The sequence below is a fragment of the Galeopterus variegatus genome, unplaced genomic scaffold, assembly GCF_000696425.1.
Source record: "Galeopterus variegatus unplaced genomic scaffold, G_variegatus-3.0.2 Scaffold1732, whole genome shotgun sequence".
Lineage (NCBI taxonomy): Eukaryota > Metazoa > Chordata > Mammalia > Dermoptera > Cynocephalidae > Galeopterus > Galeopterus variegatus.
The window spans coordinates 311358-326164 of NW_007727843.1; the positions used below are offsets into that span (position 1 = coordinate 311358).

The window sequence follows — 14807 nt, forward strand, 5'->3', positions numbered from 1 at the left end:
ATCCCTATATGGGATCTGAACCCGTGGCCTTGGTGTTATCAGCACCGCACTCTCCCGAGTGAGCCACGGGCCGGCCCTTCACACAGAATTTTTTGACCTGGTTTAAATCATTTCCTTAGGATAGATTACCCAAAGGTGGGATTACTGCTCACAATACAAATTTAGGTTTTATTCATTCCACAAATATTGACTAAGTCTTACTACATGCCAGGACCCAAGGATGCTCAGTGAGCAGGACAGACACAGCTTGGCCCTCAAGGGAGTCACAGTCCAGTACTGAGCTGCACTTGGCATTTTTATCTGACTAAAGCTATCTTTGCCAATTTCTCTTCTAAAGCCCTCTTGATTACTGAATAAGGTCTGACTTTGGAGAGCTTTATCATCAAAACGTAAGCACAAGCAGCGTGGTGAAGGAGAGGAAGGTACACAAGGAGAGAAGGATACTTTTAAGGCTTAGGTTCCTTACATACATTCATATGTAAGATTTAACTAAAACAACCCCATGAGAAATGGTTACTATTTTCATAGAGGAGAATAATAATGTTACTTGTCCATGACCACATATTTTATTAGTGGTAGAGACAGGACTAAAACCTACTCTTTTGAACTCCTGGGTTCAGAGAACATCTACCCAAGTCTCAATTTAGAGACAGAGTTCAAGAAAGATTCAGAACCTCAAAAGGTTATATACCTAGGAGTAGAACTGCTGGGCCATATGATAACTCACAGAGCAATTCTACTCCTAGATATGTAACCAAAAGAAATGAAAATATCCTTGTATACTCATGTTCATGGCAGCACTATTAACAATAGCCAAAAGGTGGAAACAACCCAAATGTCCATCAATGGATGAATGGAATATTATTCATCCTCAAAAAAGGAATGAAATTCTGATACATGCTACAAAATGTATAAACTTTGAAGACATGCTAACTGAAATAAGTCAGACACAAAAGTACAAATATTGTATGATTCCACCTATATGAGGGACCTAGAGTACTCAAATACATATTGTTGGGAAAATAGAATAATTTAATCAGGCTCCCCTCCCCTCAGGGCCAGTTGGGGGTGGTTCAGTAAACAAATTGTGTGTGTGTGGGTGGGTGGGTGGAGTTGGTGCGCATGCACAGTGCCACCACCTTGGCTGGCAACTGCCTCGGGCGGCAGCCACACCAAGAGGCCATGCTTTCCAACCTATGGCTTCCAAGGACCTGTCTGCCAGTTACCTAGTTCATAGACCTGGGTGTAAAGGGTCTGGTGATCCAGCCTGGCATGTGAGGGGTCTGGGGACCCAGCCTGGCATGTGAGAGGTCTGGTGACCCGGCCTGGCATGTGAAGGGTTTGTGACCCAGTCTGGACAACGGGCTTGAGGGGTCTGTGAGCTCCAGACTCAGCCCTAGCTCGACAATTGGCCCAGTCAGCAGGATTCCGACATTGCCGTAGTGCCACACATAGAGACAGAAAGTAGGATGGTGCTTGCCAGGGACTCGGGGTAGGAGAGAATCGGGAGTTATTGTTTTAATGGGTATAGAGTTACAGTTTGGGAAGATAAAAAAGTTCTGGAGGTGGATGGCGGTGATGACTGTACAACAGTGAGCATATACTTAATGCCACTGAATTGTACACCTAAAAATGGTTAAAATGTTAAATTTTATATTATGAATATTTTCCCACAATAAAAAAATAATAAAGGATATTCAGAAATAGAACTAAACTATAATAAAACAAAACAACCTTTAGAAAAAAATATAGTTTTAAATATATTTATCAGGAAATAAGAAAGATGTTAAAAATGAGCTAAGCATTCAACTCAAGAAATTAGAAAAAGAACAGAAGGGCCACTGTGGCTCACTCGGGAGAGTGGAGGGCTGATAATACCAAGGCCACGGGTTTGGATCCTATATAGGGATGGCCGGTTAGCTCACTGGCTGAGCGTCATGCTGACAACACCAAGCCAAGGGTTAAGATCCCCTTCCCAGTCATCTTTAAAAAAAAAAAGAAAAAGAATGGAACAAACCTAAAGAAATAGGAAGTAAAAAATAATAAAGGGAAGAAACACAAAAAGAGAATAAAAACTTGAGCAGATGAAACCAAAAGCTGGTTCTTTCAAAAGATTAATAAGATAGTTCAGGTGCTGGCAAACTTTTTATGTAAAGAGCCAATAAATATATGGTCTTTGTCACAACTACTCAATTCTGCCATTGTAGCAAGAAAGCAGACATAGATAATATGAAAATAAATGGGCTGTCTCTTAGCAACATTTAGCCTGAGGGTCATAGTCTGCCCAATCCTGAGATAGTCCTCTGGCAAAACTAATCAAGAAAAAAAGAGTATGCAAATTAACAAAATACAGAAACATGGGGACACAACAGAGATTAAAAAAGAAAACAGTGTTACTGTATATATGTATTATTTATTACAGGCAAATATACTATTACATGTCATTATATTTTAAGAGTATTAGAAACTAATAAATTCAAAAACCAAGATAAAATGGATAAACTGTGGAAGGAAGAAAAAATGCCAAATTGAATCAAAAAGAAATAGAAAACTTAGACTAATAAGTAATAAAGATTGAAATTGTAATCAAAGATATAGATGTTTTTATAGGTGAATTCTACCAAATTTTTATAGGTATTAATTTTATTTTATTTTTTTTTTAACTTTTTGTCTTTTTTCGTGTCCGGCAACGGATCGCAACCCTCAGTGTCGCGCCCGTACCGGACCGGGACTGGCAACGGGATCGCAGTCCTCTGTGTTACACCCGCACCTCGCTCAGCCAGTGAGCAGGAACCGGTCTGTATGTGGGATCCGAACCCTCGGCGGGAGTGCCACCACGCTTCCCAAGCGGCGCACTGTAGCAGTGCGCCACCGGGCCGGCCCCTATAGGTATTAATTTTAAATAAATTGTATCTTCATAAAATTTTTTTCAGAAAATGGAAAGCACAAAAGCTGCCCAGCTCTTTTTACAAGGATGGTGTAGCATGATTCTACAGCCAAGTAATTATAAGCCCATTTAACTTATAAATGTAGATGTAAACATTTTAAATATTAGCTAACCAAAGTCAGACATTTATTATTAAAATAATACATCAAGTAGCTATCACAGAAATGCAATGCAACAAAAGTTCAACATCAGAAAATCTATTAATGTAATTCACCCTATTAACAGACAAAAGGAAAAAAATTATAATTTTTTTCAATCAGTGCATTTCTACATATTTATGATTTCAAAAAACAAACAAATCCTTCCTTAATTCAGTAAACATTAAATGCCAAAAACCTACTGCAAACTTTGTACCAAATGAAGAAACTTCAGGCACATTCCTTTTAAGACTGGGAATCAAATAAGAATTCCCACTAGAACTGCTATTGCTTAATATAGTACCGGCCCTCCTTGCCAAGGCTGTAAGGACAAAAGACTGGAAGGGAGAAAATCAAGGTGTTATTATTTACAGATAATATAATTATCTGCCTAGGAAAAAACAAAAGAAATTATACAATATTAGAGTAAGAGTTCAGGCAGGGATGGAATATCCAAGAACAACTTTAAAAAAAGGCATTTCTCTAGAATAACCAGAAATAACCAATTAAAAATTTATACTGTGATGTATAAATATATACATCTTGTTTATGTATATATATATACATATATCTTGTTTTCAATTATACTCTCATAGTATCAACACAAACTCTAAAGTTTCTAGGAATTAATAACTTAACCAAGAAAGTAAGACATCTACTGGGAAAAAAATATAAAATTTTGGAAAAGGACACACACAAAAAATCTGAATGAATGAAATTTATTTACATTCTTGGAAGGAGTTACTTAATCTTATAAAAATGGCAATTCTCTCCAAATAGTCTATACATTTAATGCAATCCAAATAAAAATTCAGGTTGAATATTTTAGGAACCCCAAAACTTACAATAACTTTAAATAAAAACTTTAAAGTCCACAAACAGTTAAGTCAACTTTCAAAGAAAGGGAGAACTTGTCATATCGGATACTGAGACATAATGTAGACATTGTAGAGTTTGCACAAGACAGACAATCAGACCAGTATATTAAAGAGTGCAGAGACAGACCTGTGAACATATGGAAACTTCATATATGCTAAAAGTAGCATGGGAAATCAAAGTGGAAAGGACAGATTGTTTAGTAAATTGTGTTGAAAAATATGGAGAAAAATAAAGGTGGATCCCTATCTAAACTACATACAAAGACACTATATAAATTAATTAGAGATCTTTTATGTGAAAGATAAACTTATAAAGTTAATAGAAAGAAAATGCAGAAGAAGATCTCTGTGACTTGGTAGCAGGAATGAATTTTTTTTTTTTTGGGCAACTGGCTGGAATGGGGCTCTGAACCCTCAACTTTGGTGCTACACTGTGCTCTAACCAACTGAGCTAACTGGCCAGTCAGGGATGGATTTTAAAATGCAACTACAAACCACACAGCAAAAAATTAATGAATCTGATTACATCAAACTTAAGAATTTCTTTTCTTTTCTTTTTTTTTTTTTTTCCCTTTTTGTCTTTTTTTTTCGTGACCGGCAACGGATCGCAACCCTCAGTGTCGCGCCCGTACCGGACCGGGACCGGCAACGGGATTGCAACCCTCGGTGTTGCGTCCACACCTCGCTCAGCCAGTGAGCGGCCGGTCTGTACGTGGGATCCAAACCCTCGGCGGGAGCGCCGTCACGCTCCCAAGCGGCACACTATAGCAGTGCGCCACCGGGCCGGCCCCAAGAATTTCTTTTCAATGTGGATAGATGGATGAAGTTAACAGACTGGTTCAGTACTGAAACTGACAAAAGACTAGGAACTAGAATATAGTATATAGTACTTGAAATCCTACAAATCAAATAGTAAAAGACTGAAACCACCAAAGAAACCATGTAAGGATATGAATGGGCAATTCCAAAGGCAGAAACTCCAAAGACTACCAGGCATATGAAGAGATGGTCAAATTCATTAATAACCATAGCAATGCAAATTAAAGCAATGAAATACCACTTCACACTCATTAAACTGGCAAAAAATTAAAAGGCTGGGAAATGCCAATGCTGGGAAAGAGAGATACAGATATAGGAACCTTCATGCATACTGGAGGAGGAAAGCCAGGTACAGCCCTCTGGGAACACTCTTGTCCTACTTCATCACATTAGGTTATAAACATTTTCCATCATCCTTAAGGAGAAAGGGACAGGTCATTCACTGCAGTGTAATCTTTGGTGGCAGGAAGAAGGCAGCAATCTGGGTGTCTAACATCTAGTGGATAACTACAATGTAGAGTAGGTAAGTACAGTGAAGTGGATACACATGGAAGATGGAGTGGTCAAAACAAACAGAGAAGACAAAACCATAGTCGTATCATTTACATTAATATTTAAAAATATATGCACACAAAACAATGCTACTCATTTTAAGATAACCCAATATTGAACAGATCTATATTAACTGCATTTGAATGGTCTCCTACTCCTTTAATGGGATCAAGGATTCATATCCAGGTCATCTGGATCCAACACACATCAACCTGAACTTGAGAGATACAAGTGCCCCCTGCCAGTGAAAACCAAAACAACAAACACATCCTACACAAGTCACTAAGTCAGGCAAAGTTAGAGACAGACAAAGAATCAAGCGCCAAGGTCCATTTAGTCTTCTTGTGAGATAGATCCTACAGGCAACCATCTTCTCCAGTCTGGTTGCTGTACTTCAGGCCCACGGCACCTCATGTGGACTACTGGCATAGCCACCAAGCCATGCTCCTGGATGCCACACCTGTCCCTTTCCTAACGATCACCCTCCTCACCTATTCCCTAGCCAAGCCTGGGCCTCACAGTTCCAGTCCTAGAATACAGACCACAACAGGACTGAGTGTGTGGACATTCGGGAGGGAGGCCAATGAGATAAAAAAGAATAAATAAACAAGATAACAACTTTGTGTGGAACAGTGACGGTAACGTGGCAAGAATGGAGAAAATAACACACCCTGTAATAAGTAAGACCCCAAAAAGTCCCTTTAAATGAAAAAACTCTGACCAAGGGGATTCTCAGGCACACGATGTCATTCAGCCAGGTTACCCCCAAATGCAGGAAACACTGGGAGCAAGGTCAGTACCCGAGTCTCCAGGACATCAATGGCCTTGGCTTGGCTGCTTCTGGCTACCAAGAGCTGCTGTCTGGTATCCTCCAAATTCTGCTCAGCAACTGTTTTCTGTAAGTTGAAAGAAAAGTAAAAGAAAATAGTCATTTCTCCATTGAATATATACTTACTGTTATCCACAACATACTATGATCTGTGCTAGGCACAAGGGACACAAATACATTTAAAAAACCCAGCTAACTGAGATATAATTCACATGTGATAAAGTATACACTGATAAATTTGACACAGTCCTTTGACCTTGAGGCTGGGGCATAAGATTAACAAAAGAAAATTATACAATAGAGGACTGTAAGTGCCCACAAAGAGGGAGATACTCACTGCCACAGGGCAATGAAGGCTTCCTCACTCACAGGGGCTGGGGGACATCCCAGGCAGAGGGGCGACCAACGGAAATGTGAATAGCCTGCATCATTCAGGGATATACAACTCCTCAGACGCCAAAGTAATAATGGGTTTAGGTCAAGACTAGAAAGTTAGGCAAAAGGGCCAGATCATGACAGGCTCTTCAATGCTGCAAAAAGAGGAGTTTGAACTTCATTCTGTAGGCGACAATTTTCAAAGTGGGGATCTTCTAAACCCTAGCATTAGACTTACCTGGGGTGGTTGTTAAACTTGAGGCCTTACTCCAGGCCTGTTAAAATCAGAATTTCTGGGGGTAGGGCCAGGGATATATACTTTAAACAAACTCTCTAAGTAACTCCTTTGTACAAAAAAGTTTATGATAATGACAGCACAATAATAATTATAATAATAGCTGAGATATATTGAGATCCCACTATGTTCCAATCATCATTCTAACACTTCACATACTGTAACTCATTTAATCCTAACAACTATTGAGTTTGGTGCTTTAATAAAACCAGTTTTACAGAGGAAGAAACAAACACAAGGAGATTAACTTAATTGCTCTAAGTCACAAGCTAGTGAGTAGAAGAGGCAAGTTACAAACATAGGCAGTCTGATTCTAGAAATCAATATATACCTTAGAACCTACCTTATTCTCACTGTAGACTGTTTAAGAGAACTATGGAAGTGTTTAGGGAGTGTGTAGTGAATTGAATTATGTCCCCTCAAAATTCACTGAAGCTTGAATTGTGTCCCCCAAGTTTTATGTAATAGACACTTAGCCTCCACTGTGACTGTTAAGAGGGTGGGAAATCCGATTATGGTAACTGAAAGGTGGAGTCTTTGAAGAGGTGACTGGCTTGTAGGACCGTGTAGCAGTGAATGGATTAGAAATGGTGGTCAAGGGTGTGGTTCTGAGGGCTTTAAAAGAAGAGGAGAGTCTGTCTTTCTCTTTCTCTCTGCTTCCACCATCTTGCAATGTGAGACCACCAGGTCGCTGCTGCTACCACCAGATGGACTTTGGACTTCCCAGCCTCAGAAACTGTAAGCAATAAATGTCGTTTTTCTTTATAAAATACCCAGTTCCATATATTTTGTTATAAGCAACACAAACGGACTAATACAGAGTGACTTGGTCAGAAATGTCGTTTAAGAAGACCAGTCTGGCAGTGAGCATGGAAAACTGTGTACAGGATGAGGAAAGACTGAGGCTGGGCAGGCCTGTCTGGAGACTTCTGACATACACTACAGTAGAGGTGCTGGAAGACTTGAAGTATGACAGTAGCAGTGGAGATGGAGATATTTAGTTGAAACTGAATGAAGACAGGAAGTGAGGGTCTAACCTGGGATGAGTGCCAAGGCCTTTGCTTTGTCACCTTTGTCATGGTAAGGCCAATCATTGGGATACAAAGAGGAGGAGGAGCAGAATGTGGGCAGACAATAAGTTCAGGCCTAATGAGAAAGTTCACTGACACCACGGGGCAAGAGGCCAGTTGCTGAACAGCCTCCCTCAACTAAGAAGAGAGCACTGCCTAAGATAATTCTTGCTAATGCCAAAGGGCAGATGGTGGCTGTTTCCTTGGCCAATGGAGAGTGCAAAAGGGTGGGGATGGGGGCAGTGCAGGAAGACAAGACAGCTCAAGTGGCATCAATCACTAGGTGCAGTTGTTAGTGATCAGGATGCTATGTATTCATACATGCCTCTGAACAAAGCTCTCCTTTTTCCATGAGAAAAGCACTTCACCCACAGGCGATGTGACGCTGTTTTTGCTGTAGGCAGGACAACCCAAACCTGGAGAGAGTGTGCTTCTCATCATGCTGTTTGCTGACCCTCCAGCTCTGAAACTCCAGGGTTTCCAAGATCACAAGAGTCATGACTGACTTTCCAACACCAGCTGGAACAAAGAAAGTGGAAGTTACCTCTTTCAGGAGTTCTTGTACATGTTCTTCCCCTGATAAGTTCTGTTCCAGTCTCTTCTCCAAGGATGCAACCTTCTCTTGCAAATGTGTGATGAGTTTTTCTTTCTCTTGAGTTTCAGCAGTGACCTGCAGGTGAAAGCAGAGATCACATTATATTGTAATCCCTCTCTCCCTCCCTGCCTATCTCCTCTTGGGCCATCACATTTCCCAGAAGTTCTATTCTCAGCTGCATCCTAGAAGAACATATAGCCAGGAAATCTCTGAGAATGGGACACAGAAGACGTAAGATCAGAACCCAATGACACTCAGGGATCCAGTTCAGACCTACCCCAGCAAGAGGCAAACACTCTCCCCAGTTTAAGGAACTGACACTCCAGGAAGGAAAAAGCCATTACCTACCTACCTGGCAGAGGGAGAAGAGCTAACCCACCCAAGAAGCTCCCAGCCTGCCCTGCAACGACGTACAGAACAATGCTCTTGGAAACTCAAGGGACTGGACAAAGCAGCAAAAATGCCAGCTTAGCTGCTTTAAGACCAAAGAGAGAACTTCTGAAACAAATGATGATATTCACCCTGGCTCACTGCACAGAGGCTAGAGCAGAGCCATTGTGCCTCTCACATCTTGGCCCCAGATCAACAGCTGTTCATTTTATTAGTCTTTCTCTTTTGCAGTGCTAATAGTGGTGGTGGGTTGGGACATTGTTCTTTTCACTACTACCAATCTTCAAATGCTGCTCAATGTCAGAGGAGAGGGTCTAGGAGGCTTTGAATATACAAGTTCTTAGATCCCTAGTGGTCCTTGCATCCACTGAGGATGCCCATTATCCTCCCTGGGTTGGGACATTGTTCTTTTCACTACTACCAATCTTCAAATGCTGCTCAATGTCAGAGGAGCGGGTCTAGGAGGCTTTGAATATACAAGTTCTTAGATCCCTAGTGGTCCTTGCATCCACTGAGGATGCCCATTATCCTCCCTAAAAAAGGTCATATGGCATCACCTCCTCACATATACTCTACTCCTTCATCTTCCCTCATTTTATGCTTACCATCTCAAGCCACAGACTTTCTTTTTTTTTTTTTTTTTTAAAAAGATGACCAGTAAGGGGATCTCAACCCTTGGCTTGGTGCTGTCAGCACCACGCTCAGCCAGTGAGCAAACCGGCCATCCCTATATGGGATCCGAACCCGCAGCCTTGGTGCTATCAGCACCGCACTCTACCGAGTGAGCCACAGGCCGGCCCTCAAGCCACAGACTTTCACGTTCAGCTTGCAACCTGGCCAATCTCTCCTCAGAACAACATGCAGCAACCTGGACTGAAGGTTTGGGAAGAGGCACTTGTGATTCTGAATTCTTATGGGGTGACAATAGAGGTAGTGTAGGGGAAGTCTGAAGAATGGGTTCATGACCCCACAATTCAATAAACTTTGGTCAAGCCTAAACTGTTGTTTTCTGAGGATATAACCAGGCACATTTCCTGACCCAGAAAAGCATGGAGGTTGGTGGTGGAGACAGACATACACACAACTAATTATATAACAATACAATTACATTGTGACAGAAGGACACAGGTTTCCTGAACAGGCAAGTCCAGGTGGAAGAGGATGGGAGAGGAACAAACATCCCAGCTAATAGGCAGCATGTGCAGAGAGGTAACAAACAAGTTCAGCATGACCAGGAGGCTGGGTAAGGAGGAAAGAAGAGGTGAAGACAACGCCCAAGTCTGTGGCTCAGATGCGTAGGTCAGTGGTAACATTATGCAAGGCAGATAACACAGGAAGGAGAGCAAGTTTGATAGGAAAGAAAAACACAATTTTGGCCAAGTTGACCCACCTTGATAGATCTCTTATTAATAATGTTAATAACGTCAACAGTAGTAACTGTAATGACATGGTATAGCAACAACAGCAGAAGCAGCTATAGCTTGCAGAGCATGTGCAAGCACTTCTTGTTATCTTTGGTCCTTTCAACCACTCTTCACTGTGTCCATTTACAAGGAAACTGAAGCTGAGGGACTAGCCCAATGGCACATATCTATATTGACAGATTAAGGATTCAGACCCAGGTCTTCTGGATCCAAAGCTTGTACTTGTTCTACTACACATCAACCTGAACTCAAGAGAGAAACAGGTGCCCTCTTCCGATGAAAACCAAAACAACAAACATATCTTACACAAATCACTATATCAGGCAAAGTTAGGGACAGACAAAGAATCAGGCACCAAGGTCCATTTAGTCTTCTTGTGAGATATATCCCACAGGCAACCCACTTCTCTAGTCTGGCGATTATACTTCAGTCCCTCAGCACCTGATGTGGACTACCGGCATAGTGACTGAGCCACGCTCCCAGATGCCACACCTGCCCCTTTCCTAATGATCACCCTTCTCACCTATTCCCTAGCCAAGCCTGGGACTCACAGTTCCAGTACTAGAATACGGACCACAACAGGACTGAGTGTGTGGACATTTGATTCAGAGACATGAGTTTGAATCCTGGCTCTGTCATTTATTCCGGTTGTGTGACCTTGCACAAATCAATTAGCCTCTCAGATGCTTACTTCTATCATTTGTAAAACAGGAAAAAAATATCTAACTCAAGGGCAGTTGTGAGGATTTGATGAGTCCTATATGTAAAGTGCTTGAAAACCAAGCACAGGGTAAATGTTTCAATAAACAGCTGCTGTTCTTGTTAAATATTCACTAGCAAATATTTATGGAACATCACTTTCACTATTTACTCTACACACACTGGCCCTTGCAGACCTTTCTGGCCTCATCTAGCATCGCTTCCACTTCCTCTCTGAGCTCTGGCTACTTGGCAATCCTTTCAGTCTTTCCAACATGGCTTTTTTTTTTTTTTTTTTTTTTTTTTTTTTTTTTTTTTTTTTTTTTTTTTTTTTTTTTTTTTTTTTTTTTTCTTCATTGTAAATACATTTACATTAGTAGAAAAAATGTGAGATGAATTCCATAAAAATATTATGTTAAGCATAGTACAGGTTGGAAGTGGAAAGACAATGGCTGCAGCTGAGGAGCTGCTATCTAATAGAGTCAAAAATGTGTAATTTTGGAAATTAAGGGTTAAATAAAAACAAAATGGAGAGAATTGAAGTACAGTTTTGTTTCCCAACTTACAGATATCTGTCAAAAATAAATAAGAATAAAAATAGAAAATGCACAAATAATATACTATAAACAAAGAGAGGGTAGCAATTAAAAAGAAGAGGATACAAGAAATATAATGGCTTCAAAATTGAACTTACAGCAAGATAGATAATTATGTAGAAAAATATAAATTAACAAAACTGACAGGAAAAAATAGAAAATTAGAAAAAATCTATTAACATTAAAGAAATCTATTCAGTAATTTAAAATTTTCACACAAAGATAATATGGAGTTCAAATGCTTTTATGGAAAGTTACAGCAAACATTCATGGACCGAAAAATTATAATCATACACAAATTTTTCCGTAGCACACAAAAGGAGGGAAAATTTCCCATCCTTCCATGAAGCTAGCATAATCTTGATAGCAAAATCTAACAAGAACATAGTTGAAAGGAAAATTACTCGTGAGTATAAAAGTAAAAATTCTAAAGAAAATATATCCATACAAAATTTAGTAATCTGTAAAAAAAATTCCATGGTTGGCTTAAAGCCATCTACGACCAGATTGGATTTATCCCAGGAATACAAGGTCGGTATAACATTAGCAAAAATCAAGGCAACCACTAGGTAGCAAATTTTAAAATAAAAATATCTCGAAAGACACAGATAAAACTTTTGGTAGAATTCAACATCGATTTATGATCGTTTAGCAAATGAAAATTACAAGGGGTTTCCAGCCATGATGGAGTAATTAATCATAACATTCTTGTACTGGTATTCAAGAGAACCAGTCACCTGCGGGGGAGAGGGGAGTCTAACAAAAGGGAGAAGTACTCAAAAACTGCACAGATCAGTAATTTGTGCAGCTTTGTCTAATTTTCCATGTCTAATTTGACAGAAACCTCAGATTTCATACAAATAGAAGGTTTACGGTTCTATTGGTCCTATTTCTTTTTTTTTTTTAAAAGATGACCGGTAAGGGGATCTCAACCCTTGGCTTGGTGTTATCAGCACCACGGCTCAGACAGTGAGCAAACCGGCCATCCCTATATAGGATCCGAACCCGGGGCCTTGGTGTTATCAGCACCGCACTCTACCGAGTGAGCCACGGGCCGGCCCAGGGCCAGATTTAACCACCTGTCCTAAATAACTAAACTGCACTAGGCTTTTTTGTAGATATTGACAAGCTGATTTTAAAACTTATAGATGCAAAGGCCCTAAAGGAGCCCAGTAATCTTGAAAAAGAATACAGAGAACTAACTAACACTACCTGACTTCAAGACTTACTCTAAAGTGACAATAATCAAGAGAGTATGATAGCGTAAGGACAGACATATAGATAAAGGGAACAGAACTGCAAATTCAGAAAATAGTCCCACAAATTTATGGTCAATTGATTGTGGGAAAAGGAACTAAGGAAATTTAATGGGGAAAAGATAATCTTTTCAGCAAATGGTGCCAGAATAACTGGATATCCATATGGGAAAAATTGAACGTCTACCCTTACCTAATATACCATCCTTAAAAATTATTCAATATGGATTCTAGACCTAAAGATAAGTTAAAACCATAAAGCTTCTATAACAGGGGTTCAAAAACCTTTTGGTCTTAGACTCACTTTGTTTTTAGAGGGCAGCTAGCTTGTGGAGAGATCCGAACCCTTGATCTCAGTATTACAACACCACGCTCTAACCATCTGAGCTAACTGGCCAGCCCTAGAAACACTATACTTTAAAAAATTATTGAAGCATTCAGAGAGCTTTGGTTATGTGGGTTATATCTATTGATATTTACTGTATTAGAAATTAAAACTCAGGACACTCAAAAATACTTATTAATTTTAGATAACAAACCCATTATATTGATCTACCAGATTTTTATGACAAGTGACAGTATTTTCCAATGCAAAAAATGTTTAGTGATTAGAGCAGCACTGTTTTCTCTTTTTGACACTCTTTCTAATGTCTTGCTTAACAGAAGACAGCTTGGTTTTCCTATGTTCTTCTGCATTTAGTCTATTGCAACCCCATAAGTCAGGCAGCCTGTGCAAAACTCCACTCACGAGAGAATGAGGGTGAAAAAAGGCAAATAAAATCCAAGTATTATTAGGAAAGTAGCTCTGATCTCATTGATCTCTTGAAGGGTCTCAGGAAAACCAAAAGTTCAGGAATCATACGTTAAAAACCAATGTTCTAGGGCCGGCCCGGTGGCGCACTGCAATAGTGCGCCGCTTGGGAAGCGTGGCGGTGCTCCCGCCGAGGGTTCGGATCCCACATACAGACCGGTTCCCGCTCGCTGGCTGAGCAGGGCGCGGGAGCAACGCCGAGGGTTGCGATCCCGTTGCCGGTCCCGGTCCGGTACGGGGGCGACACTGAGGGTTGCGATCCGTTGCCGGACACGGAAAAAGACAAAAAAACAAAAAAACAAAAACCAATGTTCTAGAAGATACCAGAGAAGAAAATCTTTTGAGACCTTTGGGTAGGTGAAGACTTCTTAAAATAGGACACAGAAAGAATGAATAAAAAATATTAGATTTCTGACTTACTCAAATTAAATACTTGTTTTCTCAAACACACTGTAAAGAAAATGGAAAAGGCAAGCCATATTCATGGAAAAATATTAGTAATACACACACGGAGTCTCCAAAAAGTTCATGGAAAGATTTGTATTATCTTTTAATTCCATTTTTCTAGGAACTTTCTGAATACCCTCATATATCTGACAAAAGACGTGTATCCATAATTTAAAAAGAACTCTTACATCTCAATAAGAAAAAAACCAATAAATAAGAAACCCAATAAATGTGAGTAAAAGATTGAATGGACACTTCACAAAAAACACACAAATGACCAACAAGCACAAGAAAAGATGTTCCATGTCATCAGTACAAATTAAAATCACAATGAAACAACACTACATACACACTTGAATGCCTAAATTAAAAAGACTGACAAATGTTGGCAAGGATAAAGCAAACTGAATTGTCACTGCTGGTGGGAATGTAAAATGGTATAAGTGCTTTGAAAAACAGCTATAGCACTTCCTTATAAAGTTCAAAATATATTTACCATATGACCCAGCAATTTCAGTCCTAATTATTTACCAAAAATAAGTGTAAATATATGCCACAAAAAGATCTGTACAGGGCCGGCCCGGTGGCGCACTGGATAAGTGCGCCGCTTGGGAAGCGCGGCGGCGCTCCCGCCCGAGTGTTCGGATCCCACATACAGACCGGCTCCCGCCCCCCGGCGGGGCGGGG

General features: G+C 40.2%; 1 protein-coding gene across 4 annotated transcripts in view; it reads right to left on the minus strand.

Annotated features, from left to right (window-relative positions):
- Positions 1-14807, minus strand: part of GOLGA1 (golgin A1) — a 59402-nt gene that overhangs the window by 26191 nt on the left and 18404 nt on the right. For all 4 annotated transcript variants that reach the window (XR_550939.1, XR_550938.1, XM_008578638.1 and 1 more), the window contains 2 exons: positions 8447-8572; positions 6134-6229 (listed from right to left, as the gene is read on the minus strand). Coding sequence is in view for 2 of the 4 variants with exons in the window: in XM_008578638.1 (XP_008576860.1) it covers positions 6134-6229; positions 8447-8572 (222 nt within the window). In the remaining 2 variants the exon portion in view is untranslated. The remainder of the gene's footprint in view (positions 1-6133; positions 6230-8446; positions 8573-14807) is intronic.